This window comes from Arachis hypogaea, chromosome 4 (assembly GCF_003086295.3).
Source record: "Arachis hypogaea cultivar Tifrunner chromosome 4, arahy.Tifrunner.gnm2.J5K5, whole genome shotgun sequence".
NCBI lineage: Eukaryota > Viridiplantae > Streptophyta > Magnoliopsida > Fabales > Fabaceae > Arachis > Arachis hypogaea.
In genome coordinates this window covers 93,062,857-93,075,190 of record NC_092039.1, presented here as the reverse complement: position 1 = coordinate 93,075,190, position 12,334 = coordinate 93,062,857, and the positions used below count along the sequence as shown (strand labels likewise).

The 12,334-nt window shown below is 36.3% G+C and overlaps 1 protein-coding gene and 1 long non-coding RNA gene across 2 annotated transcripts; one reads left to right on the top strand and one right to left on the bottom strand.

Moving 5' to 3' along the window:
- Positions 1–1,596: 1,596 nt before the first annotated feature.
- LOC140184450 (uncharacterized) lies at positions 1,597–4,768 on the bottom strand. The gene is made up of 2 exons (XR_011881231.1): positions 4,441–4,768; positions 1,597–1,946 (listed from the first exon to the last, which is right to left on the bottom strand). It is a non-coding gene; the product is annotated as an uncharacterized lncRNA (long non-coding RNA).
- Positions 4,356–5,469, top strand: LOC112796982 (uncharacterized). The gene is made up of 2 exons (XM_025839692.3): positions 4,356–4,779; positions 4,869–5,469. The coding sequence occupies exons 1-2, from the start codon at positions 4,459–4,461 to the stop codon at positions 5,310–5,312; spliced, it is 765 nt and encodes a 254-aa protein (XP_025695477.1). The 5' UTR covers positions 4,356–4,458; the 3' UTR covers positions 5,313–5,469.
- Positions 5,470–12,334: the final 6,865 nt, after the last annotated feature.

The following is a 12,334-nucleotide window of genomic DNA, read 5'->3' as shown; positions in this document are numbered from 1 at the left end:
TAGTTATAGTTATTGTTTAGTTATAGTTATTGTTTAATTGAATGTTATCTTCTTAGTTTGAAATTGCTCACATCTTGCTTAGTTATTTGAATTAGTTCCTTGCACCTTAGATTACTTGTTTGCTAAGATTCCTAGTTTACTTTGTTGCTCATGACTTACAACCCCGGATTTCTAACCAATGTTGAAGCACATGTTTGCCCATTCCTGGTGAGACGACCCGAGGTTTGAATACTTCGGTTACTTTATTGGGGTTGAACTTGTGACAACCAATTCCTTTCTAAATTTGATCCTCGAGGATTGTTGTTGGTAGAGCTATACTTGCAACGCAACTCCATTGAGAAATTCTCTTCCGACACAATTCCCGTTGCTTATCACAGCTTTTGCGATTCATTCATTTCTTCATGAGTTCTCCATTTCTACATGCTTTTCCTTCATTCCCTTGATCCAATCCTTGCCTCCTAAATCTGAAATCACTTAACAAACATTTCAAGGCATCTAATGGAATCAATGTAAATTAAATTTAGCTATTTTAAGACCTAAATAGCATTTTTTCACTCTTAAGCACAATTAAGAGAGAAGTTGTAAAACCATGCTATTTCATTGAATAAATGTGGGTAAAAGATGATAAAATCCCCAAAAATCAATACAAGATAAACCCTACAAATGGGGTTTATCACTTAGCCACTGATAACCATTGTTTTTTAATCACATATAAGTAAATTGCACTTAATTATATTACTTTTATTCTAAATAAATATATATTTTTATAATTTTACTCTTAAAGATTTTTACTCATCATAAAATATTTGTAGAATAATTAGTACATAAACTTGCGAAAAAGAAAAAAATGATACATATATAATAAAGTATAAATTGTACCTTTTGTCTCTAATATATCGAAATTCTTTAATATTTAATTTAGTTAAATTTTATTTTTAATTTTATTCTTCAATAATATCAAATTTTTATGGTAGATAATTATTCAATTATTTTTTTTAATTTTATTCTTAATCACATTATTTTTTTCTAAGTGAATTTATTTTTTTAAGAGCAAATTAAAAAATAAATTAAGTAATTATTTGTCGTAAAAAAATTGAAATTATTTTTTCTTTTCCACAAAATTATGTACTAGTCATTCTATAAATATTTTATGATGAATAAAAATCTTTAAGTGTAAAATTACAAAAAAATAAATTTATTAAAATGAAAGCAATGTAATTAAGTGTAATTTACTTAGATGTAATTAAAAAATAATTGAATAACTATGTACCGTAAAAAATTGATATTATTAAAGGATAAAATTAAAATTTATTTCTATGTATCATTTTTGTCCCCAACGTGTTCGTCCTATTTAAATCCCTAACTTTTTAAAATCGTCACAATTTTGTCCTGTCGTCGATTTTGTTAATAGATCTCTAACGGAAGGACAATATTGAGCCAATTTTAAAATATTAGAGACTTAAATATGATGATTTAAATGTTACAGACAACTTTAGGACGTATCATAAACGTTGGGGATAAAAAAATACTTTACTCTTTAACTTATTAATTTGATATATTTGTACTCAAAAGAAAAAGGCTAATGAACAAAAGAACTAGATTTGCACTCCTGGTACTCCTTGTCTATTCACTCATTCATCATGATTTCCAATAGTTAGGATTTTCTGTAAAAATCCAAAATACCTAAATACATGGTGGCAACTATCAGAATGGTGCCTATGTTTGACTCATTTTTTACATGGAAACAAGAGAGCAAACTGTGTTTTGTATAATGAATCAACTTTAAAACAACCAAATAAGAATTCTAATAGATATAAAGGAAACAATTCAACCTGCAACAACTTTTTCCCCATGTGAATCAGGATCAACAGGTTTTACATGTCATTTCCCAGACTTTGAAGCCCCGCTAACATTCAACTCTTCATTCTTTTCTTCTACCTGGCCTCCTAAAAAAATATAATACCAAATTAGTACCATTCATTCAATAAGTTCCAAAGAAGCTATACAAGTGACTATCATTCTTTCTTAGCTCTTGCTTCTGCTTTTCTATATTTTTGTCTCATTTTATGTTAACAAATTATACTGATATAGAAATATTAGGAAACTCTATAGCATAACTAAATAAGCAAACCTAGGTAGCGTTTGGTGGAGAGACAGATATTGAAAGACTGAGACTGAGAGACAGAGACTAAGAGACAGAGACTGAAATAAGTTTTAGTATTCTGTTTGGTGCCATGTGAGAGACAAAAATTGAAATAAGAATAAAATTCTAATTTAATTTACACAAAGGATAAAATTGGAATTAATTAATTAAAATGAGAGTATTTTAGGTATAAAATGTTATTAAAGTTTCAGTCTTTATTTCTAAAAATATCAGTCCCCTGTGTCCCTACATTTTGGAGGCACTGAAATACTGAAATTTTGGGGATAGAGACAGAAACTTTAGTACCAGTCTCTGAGTCAACAAACATGATACTGTGTCTCAGTCTCTCAGGCTCTGTCCCAGTACTGCAAAACAAACGCTACCTTAGTAAACTCCATAATAAAACTAAATTAGAAAAAATATAAAATAATTCAGAGAAAGGAAACACCAGACACAGAGAAGATGAATTAACTCAGCAAACAACACAGCATAACTAATTAACTACTATCACAGTGTTTAGAGGCAATGATAAGGAAGACAAGTGACGGCAACGATAGAGGAGACGGCGCAACATTGACAAACAGAGAGAGAGAGCGTGCTCGAGCAGAGGAGACGAGATGCGGTGGCTATGGGTTCCGCATGGCTGTGAGGCTGCGGGGGTTACGATGGGTGCGAGTGTTGCGGTGGGTGCGGCGGCGGTGGGTGCGGCGGCGGCATGCTACGGGTCTGGGGACTAGTCCGCTAGGATTCTTCGTTTCCTCTTTTGTTTGTTCTTTTAAGTTTCAATTTTGATTTTTTGAGAAAGGAGAGGAGATGAGTGGGATTGGGGGCTAGGCTTCGGGTAGAAAATTTAGGTTTTTTTTTAAGGCCAAAATGGCACCGTTTTAAAGGGGGTTCTCAAACCGACAGAACACTAAAAAATTGATAGGTTCTGTCAGTTCACTGGTTAACTATCTGTTCGACTAATTTTTTGACCGATTTTTGCCAAACCGTTTTTGAGCCTAATTGAAGCGTCCAAGTGTTCGGTTCTCGATTAACTGATTGAACCGGTCAATCTAATTTGATTTTCAAAACAATAACTAAAATATAAATTAATCTTTTAATTATGTTTAATATTTTTTAGTTATATAAAATATTTAAACAAAAATTTTAATAAATAATAATATATATTATTTCAAAACTCATTTTAAGAACAAATCTTAAAAGTAAAATTAGATTCGCTAACATATGATAATATTTTTAGGTTAAACAAATATCGAATAACTATTATATCTAAAATATATCCGACATGTCAAACCAATAACTTAGCAAAGTGCCGTTACTTCGTAACTATGAAAGTGGTGCCGGCTTCTTTGTTATCTTGGTAAAAATGTTACTGCAAGATCATTAAATGATTAACTTGTTTATCAGTTAACAGATATTAGTTAAAAACTAAAAAACGCTAGGAATAGGTCAAGTTTGTGCTTGATTGTATTTAAAAAAAAAAAATGAAACACAAACATTTTTTTAAAAATTTTTAACTTATTATACTAGAAATATAAACATTAAAGAAAATAAAAATAATAATCTAGGACTAGGTTAGAAATTAGAATCCCCATGCACAACCAAAATGAAATTTCCTCGACCAAATTAGAATTTCCCAAGATCGTACCAAACTAAAAGGCATTTACACTTTGTTAGATGTTGCAAAGAAAATAGGAAGAAAGAAAATAAAAGGAAAGAAAATAAGAGGAAGAAAAATGAAAGGAAAAGTTGAGTTATTTATATGTTGTTTGGATGAATAGAAAATAAATGGAAAGAAAATAGAAAAAAAAAATTTTTTTGTTTGGATGAAAAGAAAAGTGAGAAGAAAGAAAATCATAATAGTATAAAATTACATTAATACCCTTATTATAAAATAAAGTATAAATATTTTTATTTATTATAACTAAAGGTAGTATTAGAAATACAAAATCATAGCACTTTTCTTCTTGTTTTCTTGCTTGTGATGGAAAGAAAATTTTTTTAGTGGGATCCACACAAAAATTTTCTTCCCTTTTTATTTTCTTTGATAACCAAACAAAAGAAAATATCATTTTCTATTCATTTTCTTTCCATCCATTTTTTTCCCTTCATTTTCCATCAAACCAAACATAGTGTTAGAGGCTTAGAGCATAAAACAAAGTATCCTTATCCTTTTTATATTGTACAAAAACATCACCATCATTATTTCAATGGATAATGTACAGAGAACAAGAGGTTCAAAAGACTTTGCACCCCATTTCTCTATTTCAACCTTATGAGTTAAGAATACATACCTTCACGGTAACGAAAGGATGATTGCACTCAAAGCCATTCATCCTTGTTTGAGTCCTACCAATAGCAAGAATGATATCCACTGCACAGGGATCCTCCAAAACAAAAGAAGTTCCATCTTCGGCCGCTGCAAGTCTAACGAGTCTGATTCCCAACCTGGTGATACTCGCCAACAAGAGTTGCTAGCACAAATTGCCATGCTTGAAGCTCAAAAGATCCGCCTGATGGATTATGTGGACGAGAGGTCCGCATATTTGACCCAATTTAGCAAAGAAGCCATAGTTGAGTTTGAGAAAATTGGAGAAGAGGCCCTCAAAGGATTAGATGAAGCTGATGCCAGAGTATGATATTTAGTTAAACCACATAAACCATGCCATTAGAAAAGAACTTTAGTAACTATCCGCTTACACTGTTCTTTTGTGGTTATCAGATAACAGCAAACATAGAGCGCCAAATGCTAGAATTCGAAGAATCTACAGAACTTAACAGACAAGAGATTTCAAACCGTGAAAACGAGCTCGAGGAGTTTGAAGTTCAAATGGAGGACAACAGAAACGAAGGCTTGTTCTTCAAGAACCTCAGAAAGAAGGCCCCTGTTGATGTTGCACAAGCCATGGCGGAAGCACAAAAGATCAAAGATTTAACCAGAGAAAAAGCTGGTGGCAAAGCCAGGCGGTATGTTTACCTTTTCTTCATTGGCTTGTTGAGCATCGGAATAGTCAAGGCTATTGCTGCTTCATCCTCCACTGATTGGAGAAAGGTTGCAGTTCTTTTTTCTATTCTTGTGGCTTTAACTTCTCAGTTCATCTACGAACAAAACATGTCATTGGAGACTGGGAGAACGAGAAAGACTAACAATGAGCAAAATAACTGAAGTTCAATTTTACTGTGAGAAAATACCATTGATGCATTGTGTGTGATGCAATAAACCCAAGTGAGGGCTTACAACTTGGGACTGATAAAATCACACGGCTTTGATTTGGCATCAACAATAGCTGATTTCGGTGATACAACTATAATCACCAAACCCAGAGTAACAGAGTTACCATGTGATGCTGATGAAGTTCTTTACATAATATATATATATATATATATATATATATATATATATATATTATGTACTTCTGGAATTGTACATTTAGAATCATATAATCAAGAAAGGTTAAATTACATAGTTCGTCTCTATATTTTCATTAAAATTATAAATTGGTCTTGACATTTTAAAAATTTGTAATTAAGTCTCTAAACAAAATTAAATTTTGTAATTTAGTCCCCACTATTCAAATAACATTTAATTTAATAAAATATTCGTCAGCATATTTGCTATTTTAAACATGTGAGTTGTACGTGTTTGACAGTAAGGACTAATTTGTAATTTTAGTAAAAGTATAGAAATCAACTGAATAATTTAACCATTTAAAAATAACCAAAAACTCTCTAGACTATCTAAACCCACCCCACCCCTCCCCAACTTTTTCACTCTCACTTTTTCACTTTTCAAAACATTACCCCACCCCACCATCCACTGTCCTGCGTTCTGCCTTTACATTATCACCGAACCCAACCCTCCACCCCTTCACCGTCCACCTGCCATCACCTCAAGTTACTCCTCCTCCTCTTCATTGATCTGCTGGTTGACCTGCTCCTCCTCCTCGCAGCTCGAACGGCTGCAGATGGCTTCGTCAAAAGATATTTGCGACTACGCATGTGGTAGGCGAAATTGTGATCATCAATAATGGCTCCAAAGGCTTGGTGCTCTCAAACGTGAATCACACTTTGTCACAACTCCGCACAACTAACCAGCAAGTGTACTGGGTCGTCCAAGTAATAAACCTTACGTGAGTAAGGGTCGATCCCACAGAGATTGTTGGTATAAAGTAAGCTATGGTCACCTTGTAAATCTCAGTCAAGCGGATTCAAATGTGATTGGATTAGATAATTAAAAGATAAATAAAATAAACTGGAAATAAAGATAAAGTTACTCATATAATCCAATGGTGGGAATTTCAGATAGGTGCATGGAGGTGCTGTGTTCCTTCCAAATCTCTACTTTCTTATTACATTCATACAAGCCTTCTTACTCCTTTCCATGGCAAGCTGTATGTAGGGTATTACCGTTGTCAATGGCTACATCCCATCCTCTCAGTGAAAAAGGTCCAAATGCTCTGTCACAGCACGGCTAATCATCTGTCGATTCTCAATTAGGTTGGAGTAGAATCCAGTGATTCTTTTGCGTCTGTCACTAACGCCCAGCCTTCAGGAGTTTGAAGCTTGTCACAGTCATTCAATCCCAGAATCCTACTCGGAATACCACAGACAAGGTTAGACTTTCCGGATTCCCATGAATGCCGCCATCAATTCTAGCTTATACCACGAAGATTCTGATTAAGGAATCCAAGAGATATGCGCCCGGCCTAAGGTAGAACGGAAGTGGTTGTCAATCACGCGCGTTCATAGGTGAGAATGATGATGAGTGTCACGGATCATCACATTCATCAAGTCGAAGTGTAACGAATATCTTAGAACAGGAATAAATTGAATTGGAAGGAAAATAATAGTAATTGCATTAAAACTTGAGGTACAACAGAGCTCCACACCCTTAATCTATGGTGTGTAGAAACTCCACCGTTGAAAATACATAAGTGATAGGTCCAGGCATGGCCGAATGGCCAGCCCCCAAGATTTAAGAACTAATCCTCCAAAGATGTCTAATACAATAGTAAACTATTCTATTTATACTAAACTAGCTAGTAGGGTTTACAGAAGTAAGTAATTGATGTATAAATCCACTTCCAGGGCCCACTTGATGTATGTTTGGGCTGAGCTTGATCTATCCACGAGCTGAGGCTTCTTTTGGAGTTGAACGCCAAGTTGTAACATGTTTTGGGCGTTCAACTCTGGTTCGTGACGTGTTTCTGGCGTTTGACTCCAGAATGCAGCATGGAACTGGCGTTGAGCACTAGTTTACGTCGCGCCATTTGGAGTTCTGTAGCTCCAGAAAATCTATTTTGAGTGCAGGAAGGTCAGATTCCAACAGCATCAGCAGTCCTTTGTCAGCCTCCTATCAAAGTTTTGCTCAGGTCCCTCAATTTCAGCCAGAAAATACCTGAAATCACAGAAAAACACACAAACTTATAGTAAAGTCCAGAAATGTGAATTTAGCATAAAAACTAATGAAAACATCCCTAAAAGTAACTAGATCATACTAAAAACTACCTAAAAACAATGCCAAAAAGCGTATAAATTATCCGCTCATCACAACACCAAACTTAAATTATTGCTTGTCCCCAAGCAACTGAAAATCAATTAGGATAAAAAGAAGAGAATATACTATAAATTCCAAAATATCAATGAATATTAATTCTAATTAGATGAGCGGGACTTGTAGCTTTTTGCTTCTGAACAGTTTTGGCATCTCACTTTTTCCTTTGAAGTTTAGAATGATTGGCTTATATAGGAACTTAGAATTTCGGATAGTGTTATTGATTCTCCTAGTTAAGTATGTTGATTCTTGAACACAGCTACTTTTATGAGTTTTGGCCGTGGCCCTAAGCATTTTGTTTTCTAGTATTACCACCGGATACATAAATGCCACAGACACATGACTGGGTGAACCTTTTCAGATTGTGACTCGGCTTTGCTAGAGTCCCCATTTAGAGGTGTCCAGAGCTCTTAAGCACACTCTTGTTGCTTTGGATCATGACTTTAACCACTCAGTCTCAAGCTTTTCACTTGGACCTTCATGCCACAAGCACATGGTTAGGGACAGCTTGATTTAGCCGCTTAGGCCTGGATTTTTATTTCCTTGGGCCCTCCTTCCATTGATGCTCAAAGCCTTGGATCCTTTTTACCCTTGCCTTTTGGTTTTAAGGGCTATTGGCTTTTTCTGCTTGCTTTTTCTTTCTTTCTTTCTATTTTTTTTCGTTATTCACTGCTTTTTCTTGCTTCAAGAATCAATTTCATAATTTTTCAGATTGTTAATAACATTTCTCTTTGTTCATCATTCTTTCAAGAGCCAACAATTTTAACATTCATAAACAACAAGATCAAAAATATGCATTGTTCAATCATTCATTCAGAAAACAAAAAGTATTGTCACCACATCAATATAATTAAACTAAATTCAAGGATAAACTCGAAATTCATGTACTTCTTGTTCTTTTGAATTAAAACATTTTTCATTTAAGAGAGGTGAATGATTAATGGAATTATTCATAACTTTAAGACATAGTTACTAACTACTAATGATCATGAAGTAGAGACACCAAACATAGATGAACATATAACATAAAAACCGAAAAGCAGAAAAAATAAGAACAAGGAATGAATCCACCTTAGTGGCATCTTCTTCTTGAAGGACCAATGATGTCCTTAAGCTCTTCTATGTCCCTTCTTTGCCTTTGTTGCTCCTCCCTCATTGCTCTTTGATCTTCTCTTATTTCATGGAGAATGATGGAGTGCTCTTGATGTTCCACCCTTAATTGTTCCACATTGTAACTCAAATCTTCTAAGAAAGTGTTGAGTTGTTCCCAATAGTTGTTGGGAGGAAAGTGCATCCCTTGAGGCATCTCCAGGATTTCTTGGTGATGAGCTTCCTCATGCGTTTCTTGGGTTCCATGAGTGGGCTCTCTTGTTTGCTCCATCCTTTTCTTAGTGATGGGCTTGTCCTCCTCAATGAGGATGTCTCCTTCTATGATAACTCCAGCTGAGTAACATAGATGGCAAATAAGATGAGGAAAAGCTAGCCTTGCTAAAGTAGAGGACTTATCGGGTATTTTGTAGAATTCATGGGAGATGACTTCATGAACTTATACTTCCTCTCCAATCATGATACTATGAATCATGATGGCCCGATCCACAGTAACTTCAGATCGGTTGCTAGTGGGGATGATGGAGCGTTGAATAAACTCTAACCATCCTCTAGCCACAGGCTTGAGGTCCAGTCTTCTTAGTTGAACCGGCTTGCCTTTGGAGTCTCTTTTCCATTGAGCTCCTTCCACACATATGTCTATAAGGACTTGGTCCAACCTTTGATTAAAGTTGACCCTTCTAGTGTAGGGGTGTGCATCTCCGGATACTCATTTTTCTTGAGCTTGAAAGGGACCTCAGGGATCACCTTCTTCTTTGCCACAACATCATAGAAGTGGTCTTGATGGGCTTTGGAGATGAATCTTTCCATCTCCCATGACTCGGAGGTGGAAGCTTTTGTCTTCCCTTTCCCTTTTCTAGAGGATTCTCCGGCCTTAGGTGCCATTAATGGTAATGAAAAAACAAAAAGCTTATGCTTTTACCACACCAAACTTAAAATATTGCTCGCCCTCGAGCAAGAGAAGAAAGAAGAGAAGAAGAAGAAGAATAGAAAAATGGAGGAGAGTGAGGGGTAGGTGTATTCAGCCAAGGTATAGAAGAGGGGGTTGTGTTGTGTGAAAATGAAGTAGAATGGAGGGGTTTATATAAGGAAAGGAGAGAGGGTAGGTTCGGCCATTTAGGGTGGATTTGGGTGGGAAAGATATTTCAATTTTGAAGGTAGGTGGGGTTTTTGGGGAAGAGTGGATGGATGTGAGTGGTGAAGGGGTAATTGGGAAGAGAGATTGAGGTGATTGGTGAAGGGTTTTTGGAAAAGTGTGTTATAGGATTATTAGGAGGGAAGGTGGGAATATGTTAGGTGGGGATCCTATGGGGTCCACAGATCCTGAGATGATCCTGTGGGGTCCACAGATCCTGAGGTGTCAAGGATTTACATCCTTGCACCAATTAGGCATGTAAAATGCCTTATCATACCATTTTGGCATTTAAACGCCGAAGTGATGCACGTTCTGGGCGTTCAACGCCCATGTGCAGCATGTTTCTGGCGTTGAACGCCAGTTCCATGCTTGTTACTGGCGTTCAGCGCCAGCTTTCCTCAGGGCATATTCCTGGCGTCCAAACGCCAGGATGTTGCTTGTTTCTGGCGTTCAGCGCCAAATCCATGCTCTGTTCTGGCATTGAACGCCAGCCAGATGCACCTTACTGGCGTTTGAACGCCAGTAAGTCCTTCCTCCAAGGTGTGATTTTTTTCCGCTATTTTTGATTCTGTTTTTAATTTTAATATTTTTTTCGTGACTCCACATGATGATGTACCTAATAAAACATAAAAGAACAATAAAATAAAATTAGATAAATAAAAATTGGGTTGCCTCCCAACAAGCGCTCCTTTAATGTCACTAGCTTGACAGTGGGCTCTCATGGAGCCTTAGAGAAGTTCAGAGCATGATGAAAGTTTCCCAACACCAAACTTAGAGTTTGAATGTGGGGTCTTCTCAACACCAAACTTAGAGTTTGATTGTGAGGGCTCTTTTTGACTCTGTACTGAGAGAAGCTCTGCATGCTTACTCTCTTTTGTTACAAAGGGATGGCCGTGTGCCTTAAACACAAGGTAGTCCCCATTCAATTGAAGGACTAATTCTCCTCTGTTAACATCTATTACAGCACTTGCTGTGGCTAGGAAAGGTCTTCCAAGGATGATGCATTCATCCTCTTCCTTCCTAGTGTCTAAGATTATGAAATCAGCAGGGATGTAAAGGCCTGCAACCTTTACTAACATGTCCTCTACTAATCCATAAGCTTGTCTTACTGACTTGTCTGCCAATTGTAATGAGAATAAGGCAGGCTGTACCTCAATGATCCCTAATTTCTCCATTACAGAGAGTGGCATAAGATTTATGCCTGACCCCAGGTCACACAGAGCCTTGTTAAAGGTCATGGTGCCTATGGTACAGGGTATTGAGAATTTGTTAGGATCTTGTCTCTTTTGAGGTAAGATTTTCTAAACCCATTTATCTAGTTCACTAATAAGCAAGGGAGATTCACCTTTCTAAGTCTCATTACCAAACAACTTGGCATTCAGCTTCATGATGGCTCCTAGATATTGAGCAACTTGCTCTCCAGTCATATCTTCATCCTCTTCTGAGGAAGAATAGTCTTCAGAGCTCATGAATGGCAGAAGGAGATTTAGTGGAATCTTTATGGTCTCTATATGAGCCTCAGATTCCTTTAGGTCCTCAATAGGGAACTCCTTCTTGCTTGAGAGACGTCCCAGGAGGTCTTCCTCACTAGGATTTTCATCTTTCTCCTCCCTTGTGCATTCGGCCATATTGATTACATCAATGGCCTTGCACTCTTCTTTTGGATTCTCTTCTGTATTGCTTGGGAGAATACTGGGAGGAGTTTCAATAATTTTCTTACTCAGCTGGCCCACTTATGCCTCCAAATTTCTAATGGAGGATTTTGTTTCATTCATGAAACTTAAAGTGGCCTTAGACAGATCAGAGACTATGTTTGATAAGTTAGAGGAGTTCTGTTCAGAATTCTCTGTCTGTTGCTGAGAAGATGATGGAAAAGGCTTGTTATTTCTTAGCCTATTTCTTCCACCATTTTTTAAAGCCTTGTTGAGGCTTTTGTTGATCCTTCCATGAGAAATTTGGATGATTTCTCCATGATGAATTATAGGTGTTCCCATAAGGTTCACCCATGTAATTTACTTCTGCCATTACAGGGTTTTCAGGATCATAAGCTTCTTCAGAAGCTGCCTCTTTAGTACTGTTGGATGCATTTTGCCATCCATTCAAACTTTAAGAGATCATGTTGACTTGCTGAGTCAACACTTTGTTCTGAGCCAATATGGCATTCAGAGCATCAATTTTAAGAACTCCCTTCTTCTGAGGCGTCCTACTATTCACGGAATTCCTCTCAGAAGTGTACATGAATTGGTTATTTGCAACCATGTCAATAAGTTCTTGAGCTTCTGTAGGCGTTTTCTTTAGGTGAATGGATCCACTTGCAGAATGGTCCAATGACATCTTGGAAAACTCAGATAGATCATAATAGAATATATCTAATATGGTCCATTCTGAAAAC